Here is a 17,035-nt window from a genome sequence, read left to right on the forward strand (position 1 = left end):
ATCGGGTTTAAAGTTCAGGTATGTGTTGTGCAATTGTAAACTAGTTTGCTGTATCAACTTTAGATTTGCCCTTATTTACACTAAATCGGTCCATTAATTCGCATTAATTTTCATTGGCATGTAGTTTCTAATTAAAGGGGAAGTCAATCCTGATATTTAGTTGGTTTTAAATGGAAGCAGCAAAATGAGAGAAACATTTTAGTTAAAGTTTGAGCAAAAAAGTGAATAATGATATGAAAGTTGTGTGAATGTTTGAAGGTGTTTGGCAACTCTGTGACGTATCTTGCGGGGTCTTCTCCTGTTTTAATCATGCATTCACCCTAAATATAATTATTGCAATAAAGTGAACATTTATGAAATTTTCTGTACAGAACAGATTGGAGAGGAGCTTGCAAGATACATCACAGTATTGCCTATTTGTGTTTTACCGATGACAGCTTCAATCTTTCATGGTCTTCCTTTACCCTCTTATGCCATCCACTTTCAAATCCCACGCTCTTTTCACAGGTTCATCATCTTCCCTTCTCAACACATGACCCATCCACCTCAATCCACTTCCACCATAGACAATTTATCTGCAGTAATTTCAGAATAACCGAATACCTAACTTCGACCCCGGACCAAGCACTATACCCACCCATAACAATAATGTACCCCAGAACTCAGTTCAATCAAACCCTAACTTGAGAAGAAATAAAGCCTGGAGCAATTGATACTACAGCAAATGTTAATACACCCACCAACAATCATGACAAAATAGAACTAGAAACAAGGCCTTATATTTCAACGATAAGCTCATTATTATACATAAATTCAGTACATATTATGATATATGTGCATGCATATATAACAATCAAATACCAAAAAGATGTATAGAGTATACCGTCATAAATCCATATGTTTTATGAATCAGATATGGGACTAGAACTCCTTGTCGCATTTACAGAGACAGGAAACAAACACAGAAATAAATTTCAACATTTAAAATAATATCAGCTCGTAAAATAACAACTTTACTGTTCATCTGTAGAATACCAGTTGGGGAATTCGAGCCATTCAGGCCATGTGAATCTTTATCTTAGTGTAGCAAATGCTTTCATTGTAAATAACAGAATATAATCTTAGCTTCATTGTATCAAATGTTCAATATCGGAGGCATCATTTTTTGCATGCTGAAAAACTAAATGAGCCAAATTTTATCTTTCAATTCTGTTACTAACATTATTCATGTGTGCCTTCAAATATAATAACAAGACTACCTATATGATTATGTACATGTAGATCAATATGAATATGAAAGCTATTGTTGGTCAAACAGTTTTTGAGCATCAAGTAACGCCTGGCTGGAATGTTCCCCAGGGAGTGGAGATTGTGCACAGTGAGTGTGGGCAAGCACTGAATCCAATGGCCGGGGTAATAGTATATTTGTAAAGCGCTTAGAGACATTGTATTAAGCGCTATATAAAAGCTAAATATTATTATCATTATTATAAATGCCAAGCAAATGAGCAGCAAAAAGAGAAGAAAAGAAGGATGAAGGATGTCATTCCAATACTGCCCATAATATTAGCATCCAAAATGATTATGTAAAGTAATGACGAAAACACTTTGATATCATGATATTCCTAACAGAAGCAGGATTCCACTTGAAGATGAATTTTAGAACAAGAACATTGAACATGAAAGTATAAGCGATAAAAGATAAAACGAACACATGTAAATGTTTACCGGTAGTGAAATACATGTATTACATTAAATTTCTTTACATGCAATGAATAGTGTTCATGATTCATCTATGGTAATCAACAAATGACAATGTGCTGCAACCTTGCTACACATGTCTCCCAAACATAATATTTCAGAATGATCTTTATTCTGAGAATCATGATTAGAGGTGTCATGATGTAGTACATATGTCACAGGAAAGTACTGTGCATTACATGGTTTGCAGTTCAAGTTCCAGCCCAGAATTACAGTCCTTTAACAAGAAATTAATCTAAATTTTCCACTCTCTATCAAGATGGGTGTTTTTCACAAAGATCTCAAGTCAAACTTGACTCTAAGTTGGACTTAAACAGTATGGAGAGCCATTTGTAGCTTTAAAATAAAATATATTCAAAAGCAAAACTTAAAGTATTTTAGACTTTTCATGAATTCCACATCAAGAATATAAAATCTCCTTGATAATGTAAATATGAATGATTTGAATCAACATTTTATACCTTTAAAATAACTTTTGCAAAAGATGCTAACGGCTTTCCATAATTGCTAAGTCCAACTCAAAGAAAAGTTCAACTTAGGATGTTTGTGAAACACCCCCAAGGTGTAGTAAATGGGTGCCAGGTAGGAATTTTCATCCTTGATTGCTTTAGCGCCTTAGAGCAGCTGGGTTAACTCCAGTGTAATAATAATACTCCGCAGATGCTCTGAGCATCGCCTAGAATGGATATAAGTGGGATATCAATGGAGCTTTCATATTTGATCATGATAATGATCATTATTATCATAATTTCAAGTTCATTCCTTTGGTGGATCTAATAATGTAAACTGAGATACACAGTCCAACAACCAATAAACAGGTATAGTGCAAACTTTCTGTGTTCTGATGCTAGATGGCGCTCTCTTCCCCAGATGGTCATAAACAACGTAGTACGCGCAGGAAGCGTACTGCGAATCCGTGCGGGCGTGGTAAGGAACGACGGTCGACACCTGAATGACATCATCATCTGGTTTAGGTTGACGATTGAGGATGGTACCTCCTCCGAGCTTAATGAGTTGGATTAGCTCTGGTTTGGGAGGCGTCGGATGTTTGAAGGTTCCGCTAAAGTAGAAGTGACAGCCATCAAACAATCCTGGGAACTGTGAGAATAAAAGAAAATTTGATTTCGATTTTCAATCATAAATATCTTGATAATCAGACAGGCAATCGGCTTGTAAAAGTCATGGGGTTCCTGACTGACCTAAAGGTTTATAATTGTCATTGCAGCATGAGCTAAATCAAGGATTTTTTTAAAGGATCTAAGACAAAGTTACCGGATCCCTTTAAAGACCGTCAACACTACTGGGCCAGAAGGGATTAGACCACACAGCGAGGTCACTGACAGGTGGCTATCTCATTAACTCAGCTCTTAACTAATATAAGAAAAAGAGGATCATGGGGGACCAACAGGCACCGTTTTGGGAAGTTTTCTATATAGAGGGAGCAAGTAGCTACAAGTAGGACAGTGAGGCTTTAACATCGGTGGTTACAAATTTAGGACACTAAACCAAGCATACAAGACTAAGTATAAGAGAAGACGATCCCTATATACGAAATAATCTTTCCAATGTACCTGTTTCTGAACATTTTCCCGTCCTCTCCTTGCAGTGTTACTCTCAGGGTCAGCTGATGTTCCAGGAATCTCGTACTCCACTTCCTCTACTCTCTCTTCATGTTTGATGCATTCCTTAACCCCTGCAGATGTTTTTAAAAGAGAGAATCATAAGGCATGGTATCATATAATAATAATATGGTTATTTATAGGTTCTGACGCTCCTGGCGCTTTACCCTGGTCATAGCTGAGCTGCCAAAGTAACTAGAGCTCAAGCATATCAGGTACCCATTACACCTGGGTGGAGAGTGGTAAATGTAGATTAGTGCCGCGGCGGGACTTGAACCCTGTATCTTGTGATCTGCAGTCAGGTGAGTAATCCACTAATCCACAACATACATGTACATACAAATGTCATCAACAAATTGAGGTGGCTTGTTAGAATCTGACATTACATATCAGAATGTGTTCTTTTTTTATTTGGAATGGCAAATGTTGTCAATGTGTTTGTATATATGCCAGTGGCCTCTCTAAGCCAAGAGAGCAGATGCCCCAACACCTTCAAAAGCACCAGTGAGGGCAACCACCTCATCAATTATACATAGAAATTGAAATGTATCAGAGATAGCAAGACCTATTCATGATATGGGATGTAAAATTCAAATACAGCTATGACTCTTTCTCCACCTCCGCCAACTTTCCCAACAAGTAATGGATCACTTTCATTGAACTTTGTTACACACACTTTGTCTACGGAACAGTCAAAGAGATTCAGGGTAGTATTCTCAAAAGTGGACTAACTTTAGTCCATGGTTTAATCCACTGACTAAGTATGGATCCATATGAATATATTTTTGAATATTCTAATCTGTCACTAAATTAAAATAAAATGTAATTACATAATTAATAAACAACAATATAACTGTGATACAATTTTTTCATCATGGTAATTTAGGGACATATCAAATTATTCCAAAATATATTCATATGGACACTTGGCATTCCATACTTAGTCGGTCGATTAAACTATGGACTCAAGTTAGTCCGCTTTCGAGGATACCACTCTCAGTATCTGACATACAAGGATTTTGAATTCCTTCTAGGTACCAACGTTCTGTAATGATAGACTTACACTTGAAGGACACCACCCATCGTCCTGCCAGGACAGCCTGCATGTACTTCATGGTCCGAAGACATTGACCATCCTCCTCACAGGCTGCTACTAGATGGGTCACCTCCGGGCTGAACTCATCAACCACCCTCCCTTGTAAGAGATCACTACATGTCTGTAAGGCCATCTTCTCCCTGGCTTTCAGACCTGGGAAATTACATACACAACAACAAAGACTTTAATAATATGTTCTTTTCATTTTATATACATTTTAAAATAAAAACAAAATTGATACATTGCAGATGATAGTGATTGCTCTGTATTTTTATTGTATTGCTGAATAGAATATTTATTTTGCTTCGACTGTATTTTTATAAAAATTAAATAAATACAGGATTGCTCAATTGATGATATCATGATAAGATATAGCTTTACACTTCTACTGGTCTTAGAAAATTATTAACTGGACAACAGATATCAGCTGGGGGTCAAACCCACAACCATCACATGTCTTGGTAGTACTTCGGAACAAATGAACCCAGGGCAATGATCCTTAGATCAAAGCACATACACGTATGTAGTTCCAGTAAGCTCCATTAAACAGTTCCGCTTTACCTCCCCCGCCCCTAAGCTGACACCATCAGCTAACCGGTTCATAGAAGAACAACCTGTCTCACCTGTAAGGGTGTAACCCTTCACCCTTTGCCCAACCTACTACCCATAAAGCTCCTGTTATTTCACCTATTGCTATTTGGACTGTCAATAATCTGTAGGTGTAGTCATTGAGCAGTGGAAATTTAGGGGTAGACTAACTTCTCCTCTCTCCCCAACCCAATAACTGACACAATACAGTCTATCAGTTTGACACGCATTGTAATGGATGGTGACACGTTTGGGATGCCCCCCCCCCCCAATACCACCACGAGTGACCCTATAAATGTACCTGTTCCCAGAAGAACGACCTGTCGATCCTGTAGATGCTGTGATGGGGCTGTGACTGGGGTGCGGACAGGTGAATTGTTGACCTCTGATAGGGGTTGGGTAAGTAGAGCTTCCTTGATGGCCGGTGTTGCGGGTAGGTCCAGTGGGGTCAGACCGTGGATGTTCCTGGAGTGAAGAAGAAAAAAGTCATTTATAAAAGAGAAGGTTGAGTTCTGGGAAGAGGTGAAAAATAATTTGTGAGTGTTATCATGTTATTATTTTGCAAGTGTGGAAGAGCATCAGATAAAATATGTTCCCTGAAAAGCATGGCTCTTCAAATGCCTTCATATTCTAAATATGGCATGTAACAACAAACAATATTGGGACAGATTTTTATGCCACATGTTCGTGTAGTTCCATATACAACTTTCTGTGTCCAGTGCTTGTAACTTTATCAAGACTGGGCCAAATTTCTTATCATTTTGATGATTCCAGAACCTTGCAGTATATACCAATACTTATATGCTAGATGATCAACCTTTTCTGATCGATTAAACATCGTTTCTTTCACAATGCAATCGCATGACCAGAACTCAACTTTAAGTTTAATACAATTTACCATTCTTACTGCTGTATGCAGTTTGAACGATTCAAACAGATATTTTTACGAAGAAAGGCTTCTCAACATGGTTTTATGAAATTGAAAGTTACATGTAGAAATATTAAAAATAGATTTCATATGAATAAAGAAAAGTAGCACTATGATTGAAAAACTTGTCTCATTAAATGTAATTTCAGTAATGTGTTAGTAAACTACAAATGTAGGTACTACAGACGTTTAACTGTGACAGAAAGCAAGAGAAAGACAGTCCTATTCCATACTTCAATACAAAATAAACTGAGAGGACTATGAAAATCAGTAAAAGGTTTTATGTTATAGTGGATATGTCTCCTGACTGTGAACCACAAGGTACGGGCCAGTGTTCAAGTCCCTGCCACACCACTAATGTCTTTTGGCAAGACCTTAAACTACATTTGCCACACTCCACCCAGGTGATGTAAATAGGTACCTTGCAAGGATTATTCCATGAAATGCACTGTGCGCTCATAAGGACTGCTGGAGCTAAACCCAGGGTAACAATTTCCAAACCTCTTTGGAAGCCAGGCCATAGAGACGTTATATCATAATGTGCTATACAAGAACAGAATAATATTACTATTATCATCATTTGGTCTGATCTGACCTATACAAGTAGGGGGGGGGGGGGGGGTTACAAAGTATACTACAACATTTGTAGTTGGCAACATATAGGACAATAAATACCAATAGGTAGAAAGAAACCTTACCTGGTTTCCAATGAAGCACCTCTCTTTCTGAGGAACTTGATGACAGGGAGCCTGTTGTTATTGACTGCATCATGAAGGGGTGTATCATGCTCAAACCCAGGGGCGTTGATCAGAGCATTGTGATCCAGGAGAAGACCCACTAAGACTGTGTGACCGTGGTTGCACGCTTCATGCTGAAAACAAAAAACAGTAATGTGTCAACAACAACAAAAGTAAACAAGAGCTAGAGCCATTAAAATCAAGAGACCAGAGTCCAAGTACCGGTAAGGTCCTTGAAAGAGAAAGTAATACCATCTTTCCAGTTACAATCAAACACGTTTGAGCGGCAACCTGTATAGAAGACCACCTGTCTATAAAGAACACACTTGTTGTTTTCCTTGAATATGGGTTCTCATTGAAATCAAAAAGGAACCTGTACATAAAGAGGAACCAGTGGCATGAATGGCCTGTCATAGTTAAGTCTAACTTAAAGTCAATAGGGACTTTTAGATTGAGTGGACGAGAACACGACGAACGCCGACTGATCATGCGTGTCAACGTACTTAACTGCCCATGTTGACTACAATTATAAATGTTTTAGATTGCAATTGACGATATACATGCATGCAGGAAGTAACACTATGAACATCACGGACAAAGAAAGAGGACAAAATATACAGTTCCTCATTCTACCTTTAACAAAAGAACATCCCTTCACTGCTATGTAAAATGTGTTTAACAGGTGAATATGCATGTGACACCTATTCTACACATTTTTACATAATAGCAGGGAAGGGATGTTCCTTTGTCTACCTGAGGAACTGTATATTTTATGCGCACGCGGCATACTAGTACCTTGAGCATGTAAAGGCGCTACTTAAATATCAACATGTATGTATGTACTGTATGTACTAGATTTAGGAAAATCAAGGTTGACGCATTCTCGATCGTCCACTTAGACGACGTAACGAATGCGCAGTGCCTTAAAATGACGTCACACGTTGCAGTCAAAGCTGTCAACGTGCAAATCTAAAAGTCCCTACTCTTAGTCTTTGTGAAACACTCCCCTGGTCTATTATATCACAACAAACTGGAAGGACTCGACTAAAGGAAAGTAAGTTAGTCAGATTATGGTACAATCTCTTACCAATGGAGTCCATCCAGCATTGTCTTTAGAGTTTGGATCAGCACCTTGCACCAGGAGGGACTTCACTTCATTCTCATCACCCTTGATATTTTTTAGGAACAAGAAAGAAACAATAAAGCATAAAATAATGCAGGGATGTAATATTATTAGTACTACAAAAATATATCTGCCAACACATTATTGTAAAAGTAGGAATATTTGCGGACTTTTGAGGTACATTAATTTTCGCGGATTTCACGCTAAGATCGGCAAGCGCGAATTTTAGAACTCGCAAAAATATAGGCATGACTTCTTATGCATGTTTTGAACAGGCTGAATTGCATGCAATGCGAATTTAAGAATCAACAAATATGTTTTTGGGTCGCCCAGCGAATAATTAATGACGCGAAAATAACAGCGTTTACAGTAGTTCAAAGAAATTAAGGTTCATTTTGTTTTTGTTTTTTAAACATTTTTCTTTTCTTTTTCTTGTTATGGTTGGAGGGGGGGGGGGGGGCAACACTGTGAGAGTTGTTTGTTTCATGAGTGTTTAATTTATCCTTCAGGAATGACTCACAAGCAATACATCAGGGACAAGAGAAAACATGCCTCAAACTTGATACAATACCTGCAGGGTAAAAAGAGTTTCATACATATATACTTTTTTTAAAACCTGGTGGCCAACCTGTATAACAAAATGCAAACTTGTTGGCCCCATATTTCTGATACTTTCAATCCTCAGAAAGCTAGAGCCTGAAAGTGATACCTGGGGAGAGGGGGTGTTACACCAACACTAAGATCAACTTCAAGTTGGACTTAACTATGGCAGGCTGTTCATGCCACTGTTTGCTCTCACCATTATGATCTTTAGAATTTGTTTAGATAGTATTTTGCCTACAATAATGAATTATCAAAAAATGTAAATTCTGTAGACTAGTGACCATGATTTGCACCTCCTTTGAGAGTGGCCTGAATGGCCTGCCATAGTTAAGTCCAACTTAAAGTCGATCTTAGTCTTTGTGAAACACCTACCTGGTATCTGACTGAAGTACATGTATGATCACACATTCAATGCTTACCTTTATACATGCTACATGCAGTGACGTCTCCCCTCTCTTGTTTCTTTTCATCAAGGCTGGCTTTGGAGAACCAAATGATGAATTTGGGCTCAGTGATATCCTTATTCTTCCTCCTGAAAGCCTCCTTTTCTGTCCCACTCTGCTGTTGGTTGTCGGAGTACTTGGTTCGACCGTTTTCTGTTTCTTGCCAACACTGTTTGGAGAAGAGCTGGCTTTTCCACTTGATGATTCTGATACAGATGCTGGTGATCTTCTTTTCTGGCCAACCCTAGCTACACTTGGACAAGGATCTGGCGTCAAATCACCAGTGTCACCAAACGGAGACTCACCAGTCTGACTCCTAGAGTTCTTTCCTTTCTGGCTTTGTGGCTTGGAGACTGTAGGTGAGGACTGCTCTTTGTCTTTCATGCCAGACTTGACACTCTTCTTACTCCTTCCCTTACCTTGCCCGGTTGTTGTAGGGCTGGAAGTGAGTTTGGAAGCACTCTCAGATTTACTTTTCTTAGATCTGTCCTTCAATCCGCAAGCTTCTTTTGTCGCTGAAGTTACGGTCACAGATTTGGTCTTTGAATGGGATTTCTTCTCACTATCCTCAGCACTACTTGATCCCGACTTTAAACTGTCATCAGAGAAGGAAACATGCTTTCTGCCATCCTTCCTGGAGGCTGAGACACTGGACACCGAGTCCCATTTCTTGTTTGCTGCCGCCACTTTCTTCAGTTGTACCTCCCGCTTTGTCTGCTGCATGACCCGCATCCTACCCTTGCGAGTCTTAGGATGCGGCGGCGAAGCTTCAAAGTCATACACCGCAAAGGGGTCGTTTCCATCAGAGTTTGTAGATGGTTTAGGTTTTCTGGAACTTTGTTTGTTGCCTGGCGCCTTCTTTCTTAAAGCATCATTTTCTTTGCCTTCTGAATTCTCTGTTTTCAGCGTCCTTGACCCAGGCTTCTCACCACCTGCATGCTCAGTCTTCTCTCTCAACTTCTTCTGCAGGACCTTTTCTCTCTTCTTGCCAGGTCGTCGGTCAGCTTTCCCTGTTTCGGACTCGGACAAGGAGTCCGTGTCTGACCCCTGGACAGGACGGAGTGCCTTGCGGATGACCTTGCTGTGTTTCTGAACCTCTGCATCTGATTCAGAGATAGACATTGGCTCCGTTTCAGAACCATCAGCCATTTCTGATGCCTCATTCATAATGAAACTCAATCCTTCATCGTCTTCGTCTATATCTCTCCCACTTTCCCCCGTCAAACTCCCATTAGGTTCAGTGTCCTCACTGAGCTTCATGCTGGCTGTATCTATTTGTTCAGGTTCTGTGTTGATCAGACGTTGGAGCCTTCGACAGAGACGGACGACCATCCCCAGCTCTCTCTTGACCTGCAGGTCCTTCGCCCATGCTGGGGCTCGACAGGCCGGGCAAGCATTGCCTGCGTATTTTCCAACACATGCCCTGCAAAAAGAAGAGAAAGTGAATATACTGTTAGAAATTTTACAAGAAATCTTAAAATACGAGACATGTTGGAAACTCTGATTCATGATATATAAAAGGTATTAATTATTTTTACCCATAATGATTTGACCACTTTGCACTATAGCAATAGTAAAGCTCTTGCCAACACATTTCACATTTGGTGCAAATTATAACAAAATGCAGAATTTAGAGGGAGAGACCAGTGAAAAAATTCTCCCAAACAAAAATACAGTGGAAACTCGTTATAACAAGTTAAAATTACCTTGCAATATCACATTAAAAATAAAAATGATAGCATGTTAAGAGCTGGGACCAGTAAATTTAGCTTGCCTTATCAGAGATTATTGTAACGAGTTTCAAATTTACTGTCAAAGGTAAGCAGACTAGAGGTCAACAATCTATGTGAAAGCATTTAATGCTTTGCTTTGGTCTCCCGACCTATTTGTCTTGGGATGCTGCAACAGCAAGAGCAGTTCAATAAAGTTGTACATTGATTGATTGATCCATTTTATTTCAAATTCTGATTCAGTAAAAACAAAAGCAGGTTATAAACATTTACAATGTACATATAAAAGTCAACTTAAATATGTAAAACAAAATAATAACATTTAAATACAAATTATTGGAAAATGAAATAGGATGTATCAGTGAAAGGCTCGACAAGTTGATACACCCATTACAAAGAATGAAAAACATTATATAAATTACAGCTCACGGTTACATACTAAATTGCATTTAACTTAAACATACTTGGACAGTAAAAGGCGCTGATGCATGATACTGTACATCATGTACCAAGATCTGCCAGGAACCCTGAGGTGAAGCGCTCAAAACCAGAAAAAAAAAGTTTACCAAGGTTTGAAATCAGTGCAATGAGTGTATGCACATGTATGTGCAGTAAGAACAGTCAGAGACATCAAAGACAAGGAGTGAAATATTTATCCCAACCAGTATCAAATGAAAATTAAACGAGAAATAAATAAAATTACAGTGTTGCATTAACTTACTTGCAAATAAGATGAGGACAGTTTCCCAGGGTGCATGGCTCTGTAAGGAGTTTGTGACTATAATAACAAAAAGAAAACAATTGATTATTTACATATTGATAATATTATTAATAATAATAATAATAATAAAAATACATGAGATTTGTAAGGTGCTGAATCCACTCAAAAACAAATTCTCAAGGAGGTAAGATGTCAACAATCTGAATGATACATCCAATGGAAAGGGGAAATTACCTTCGGAATGAAGTGAGAAATTATGAAAAAGATCAGCAATTTTTGCTGTCTTTTGTTTCCATTCTTAAATTAAAAACTATGTACTTAACGACAGGGTATGTACATGTAAGACTAAGAGTCTCTAATGGGCCCATCCCCTCCCCCCCCCCCCCCCCCCGGCAAAAAACAGGTAAATAAAAAAGATTTTGACATTAATTTTACCTTTTTAAACAAAAAAATGAAAATGCCCTCCCCCCCCCTCCCTCTTGACAAAACAAAGTAAATTTATTTAATGAGCACAATTTTTTATCTTTTTGCTCAAGGGGGGGGGGGGGGGGGGGGGGGGCTCAAAAAGGTAAAATTAATGTTACCATCTTTTTTTGTTTACGGTACTTTACTGCCCGTTAGAGATTGCACCTCTTTGGAACTTTTCAAGCAGAAGGTGCAACACATTAAGCTCCGTTGAGCTTCAGACTGTTTTTAGCTGCACATAGAATTCTTGTACTTGTATAGACCGAAAGCTTCAGTCTCTATAATCGTCGGTTGTTCCACTGAGACTACGTTTGGCTCCACTAGACCTCCGGTTATAGAGACTGAACGATCGCCTATACCATCGTATGTTGAAGATATCACGGCTAGATTTTAGCCGCTAGGCCCCTCCCACAAACATGACAAACTTGCCAAGGCCGTATTGTTATGCCCCCAAAATCCCCCAAAATGTCATTTTACCTCGTCCATATCCAATTTTAAATTAGGCCTAGGCTATAATACATCGGTTCCACTTACTAACTTGATTGAAATAATCCGTTTAATGGTCCCTTTTAAGGAAATTATGGGTCAAAATCGACATCCATGTTGAAAATCTTGCAAGCCGTGTTAAACTCTCACTGCCGTCAATCTCATCCCTTCTAGTCTACGCTGAAGGCAAAATGATTATGAAGGAAAAACTGTGATAACGCCATTACGAACGTGTAGATGGCGCACAGTTTTTTCCTTCATAATCATTTTGCCTTCAGCGTAGACTAGAAGGGATGAACCGATGTATTATAGCCTAGGCCTAATTTAAAATTGGATATGGACGAGGTAAAATGACATTTTGGGGGATTTTGGGGCATAACAATACGGCCGTGGCAAGTTTGTCATGTTTGTGGGAGGGGCCTAGCGGCTAAAATCTAGCCGTGATATCTTCAACATACGATGGTATAGGCGATCGTTCAGTCTCTATAACCGGAGGTCTAGTGGAGCCAGACGTAGTCTCAGTGGAACAACCGACGATTATAGAGACTGAAGCTTTCGGTCTAGTACTTGTAGAGCCCTTTTACTAGCGTGTCTGATCGCGCACCAGGTTTTATGTGCTAAAACCCTTCCCATAGACATGGCACACATCCCTATGCAGTCTATGTGCATTGCAAAATCGGTCAACGTTTTTAAAAATAAATTTAGATTCAAACCTTTATCTGTAGTGATCCTGAAGACACAATGGTGATGACCTCTGACTGGCACTTCCGTGATTGTGCTGCTTCCGTATAATGCGCTATATGAGTGTTATTCAGCACATTATACGGAAGCAGCACATTTACGAAGCGCCAGTCAGAGGTCATCACCATTGTGTAGAGATCGTGAATTCACACGGTACACGTGAAAAGGGAGCTGAGCTGTATCGGTCTGTTAAGAAAATTGGTATTATTTCCTTATTTTTACCTCCGATTTTTATATTCAGTAGGTAGTTAGAAGAAATATCATAAAATTCATCAAAGCCACTGTCCAATATTGGTCGGGTGCGGGAAAGTGTGATTTTGGACCCATTTGAGATGCTGTTTACCTACCTCTCCGTGGGACCCTATGGGAGCAAATTAAAGCTCCCTCGAATAATATCATAAAAAACATTTCGAGGGAGCCCTTAGGCTAGCATGAACCACTTTTTCGTCCATTCTGACCAAAATGCTATGAATATTGTAGAGTTTTTGAGGGGCTGTATTTTTGATAGAAACATCGGTGAGTCTTGAAATTTGAAATGTATTATTCTGATTACATTTTTTATTAAAATATCCAATAACAATGGTGAAAAACGAGCCCAAATTGAAAAATCGTTCAGTGGATCTACTTTTACTTGCACTGCTGTACACTAGTCACTAGGCACTTGACAAGCACAAGGTACGATAATAGGACAACGGCGGTCCGTACTATACTGAAAGAAGAAGAAGAAGAAGAGATAGCAATCACACAAATCACATTCACACTCACCATACTTACTAAAACTAGATCTAGAGTCTAGATCTACTCACAGTCACACTGTCACAGAAATTAGACCTAGAGTCTAGATCTAGTCTAGACTCTACTCCGACGATTAATTTTCATTTGCACCCACGGCCACGTCCGACATACCCATTTGTAGTCTACAAAATTGCTTTGCATTCAACACCTAATTGATCTAAATAAATGTGGAATCTATTTAGAATATATGAAACTATGAATTTTTGTTCTTAATGTGCGCGAACTTTACTTTGCCTTTGCTTTGCTTTGCCACCCCATCATAGTACGCGTCGACTAACACAAATTTCCACATGTGGGTCACCCTCTGGCTCTGCGCAAGAAGAGTAGTGGAGATTGGTTTGTGATCGTGTACTTTACTACTTTTGAAAGGTAATTTCAATTGTAAGAGGAAACTTACCATGCAGAGCATTGGAGGGAAACTTCCAGCTGCCTAAGTGCACTTTTGGTGGCTAAAAACATGGCTTTTTAAGATTATTTTGTTTCCTGTCAATTTCTTTCCCGAAGTGTTTTGACTTTTGTAAATTCGATCTCGCGCGCGCCCTGACAAAATATGAACTCAAGAGGTCGTTCATTTGTTGACTACACATGAAAGGTTGACTACACATGAAAGGTTGACTACACATGAAAGGTTGACTCTTTCTGCAAAAAATGATGTTGTCGTTGTTAATGATGATTAATATGATGATGATGATGAAGATGACTTTCCCCATTTCAAACGATCCAATACGTTTGATAATCTTTATTAATTCTGAACACATAGCAAGTATCATTATCTAAATGAAAATAAAAAAATACCCTCTGGACCTCTGCCCATTGGTTAACTACTCCATTACTCGATCCATACAGGCGAGATGGAGCGCTTGAAAAATGGGCAGAGGCCAGAGGGTATTTTTTTGACAACACGTCATTGAGATAAGATCTCATATTTTCTGGCCAGCATTAATATTAAGTTTACCAAATGAATTGGATAAGTAGACATGGGGGAAGGATGCGCTTGTTAAAATCTCATTTACGCTCGTGTGTTACTGTTAAATAAATGAGAAAATAGATTCATGAAAAGCTACAAGAATTTTCAGAATATCATTTTTTTTTTACGGTGGTGAAGGAAAAAAGAATAATTAAGAACAATAGTTTTCAGAATAGCGCCCCAAAATGTCATATTTCAAAGGATCATAAGTTATGTAGATAGGCCCTATGCAGTGATTATGGATTTGGCCCATACCCGTTGCATGATCAGCCAAACTGGAGTTTTGCGATCTTTGATGGCATATAAATTATGTCAGCTTAATTATGAAGAAGGTCAGGAGCGGATCCAGCCGGCGACGAGGGAGGGGGTCCAATTCGTGAGAAGATATTTAGTGGCGCATAAGCGGAGGGGGGGGGGGGGGTAGTGTGAGCACTAAAATAATGTTTGTATTTGTATTTGCTCAACAGGGGGGGGGGGGGGTAGAGAGCACTATTTATTTTTTAATCAACAGTGAGCACCGTTTTGTTTTACTCAACCCCCCCCCCCTCCTAGAGCACAAAATAAAAAAGGTAAACTAAGGCATTATTAGATAAGTCTGCAAGCAAACTCTAATTTGACACTTTACCACAGTTATCAAAGCCTTGAGGGCCTAGTCAGTTTCTGGTACGTACAACGATTGACAAGGGTATGTGCCTGCAAACAATCATTAGATAGAATATTATTTGCTCTTTACTGTGAAACTAATAATTGGTAAGTTCACGGCAAAGGCTTTTTTATGAAGCCTGAACAAAGAATCTTTAACATACTTTTATATATATATATATTTTAAACATGATATGTATGCAGCCATCAGCAGAACAATGTACTATTGCGTTTACTAGAGTCAGAGAGATCGTTTGGTATTGTCATAGCCTAAAAGGCAAAATAGCATCCACCATATTTCTCCTTCATCAAAAAACATGAACAGTTATATTTTTATCATTATTATTATTTTTAAACACATTTAGACATAATTTTGTGCGAGGGCCTAGCTGTAACGAACTTATGCTGCACATTTAAGCCTACCATACACGATGGCATTGTGTATAGTTCAAATCGAGAGAAATGAACGTGAACGCGATACAAAAACACTTATGCGTGCTTATCAGAGCGTTTCTAAATTATATGACGTCATCCATTCATGCCTAACAACAAATATGAACTCAGGGCAAGTAATAGGTTTGCAAGCACCAAACGGTGGTGCTAATAAGAATATATAACGGCGTTATCGTGTGCGTATCCGTTGGAAAGATGCAATATTATTAAGCGACCAGAACCAAATTGCCTTTGTCTATTACGTTACCATGGAAGCTGCGATATGAACCACATTAATTATTGTTGAAGGCATATTCGCAGCAAAATTACAGTGATCGTCTCATCACGTTCATTCAAGTTTACGAAAACCATCCTAGGTATAAACATATTGTGCAGATCTGTCTATTATATAGCCATGATGATCTTTTGTGATTACCCATACTAATGCACACGAATGATTTTATGCCATTCAACACGAGGTTTTGTGATATGACCCTTGGACAGCCTTCCTTTGATCAGGCAGCCAATGTGTGTTTAGTTCTCCATCCGAAATATCGTTGAAACTCTCATTGATGTTGGGACAAGGCATATTGTGCTTTCAGCCTTCATGATCGTGTGGGCCCAACCGAACAGCTGATAGGTCTGTTTCTCCTATGTTCGTTTCAGTGCCAGTGGAAAGTGATCATGGATACAACAAAAAGAATGCGAATCGTTTTAGCAAATACCCCAAATAAGGTAGGTAAAATGTTATTGTTTTATTAACTCTTTCAATGTGAGGGCAATAGATTCTAAATAATATTACCACGTTTAATCGTGTGTCTGCTTAATTATCTGAAATTATTTACAGAACTCCCCAACGTCCTTGCCCATTAATTTTCATTCCTGCTCAACAATTGGATAATTATAATCATGATAACAGAGGAATACTAAATGATCGCATCGCTGCATACCGGCGCGCCGGTCCCGGTGAGATCATTGAAATACATTCAGAGAAAATATTTTGAGCGAATATGCTGAGGATCGTGCATTGAAATAGCTTACTCAACGACTCGTATAACATGTCTACGAGGGAAACTGCAGGTTAAATAATTAGTGACAATCCGAAAAATGTATTTCCCCATGCATATATCATCGTTTTTTGCTGCAAAGTTTTAAATT

General features: G+C 38.8%; 1 protein-coding gene and 1 long non-coding RNA gene across 2 annotated transcripts in view; one reads left to right on the forward strand and one right to left on the reverse strand.

Annotated features, from left to right (window-relative positions):
* Positions 1-2,287: 2,287 nt before the first annotated feature.
* Positions 2,288-14,373, reverse strand: LOC115923889 (BRCA1-associated RING domain protein 1-like). Its single transcript, XM_030985276.1, has 9 exons — positions 14,234-14,373; positions 11,350-11,406; positions 8,875-10,321; positions 7,817-7,897; positions 6,691-6,863; positions 5,366-5,529; positions 4,444-4,629; positions 3,333-3,454; positions 2,288-2,859 (listed from the first exon to the last, which is right to left on the reverse strand). The coding sequence occupies exons 1-9, from the start codon at positions 14,293-14,295 to the stop codon at positions 2,518-2,520; spliced, it is 2,634 nt and encodes an 877-aa protein (XP_030841136.1). The 5' UTR covers positions 14,296-14,373; the 3' UTR covers positions 2,288-2,517.
* A 1,990-nt stretch (positions 14,374-16,363) lies between these two features.
* LOC115923714 overlaps positions 16,364-17,035 on the forward strand; it is a 2,262-nt gene continuing 1,590 nt past the window's right edge. The window contains exon 1 of the long non-coding RNA XR_004064060.1: positions 16,364-16,612. This is a non-coding gene — a long non-coding RNA (uncharacterized LOC115923714). The remainder of the gene's footprint in view (positions 16,613-17,035) is intronic.

Source organism: Strongylocentrotus purpuratus, unplaced genomic scaffold (genome assembly GCF_000002235.5).
Source record: "Strongylocentrotus purpuratus isolate Spur 01 unplaced genomic scaffold, Spur_5.0 spur5_contig_835, whole genome shotgun sequence".
In the NCBI taxonomy this organism is placed as follows: domain Eukaryota; kingdom Metazoa; phylum Echinodermata; class Echinoidea; order Camarodonta; family Strongylocentrotidae; genus Strongylocentrotus; species Strongylocentrotus purpuratus.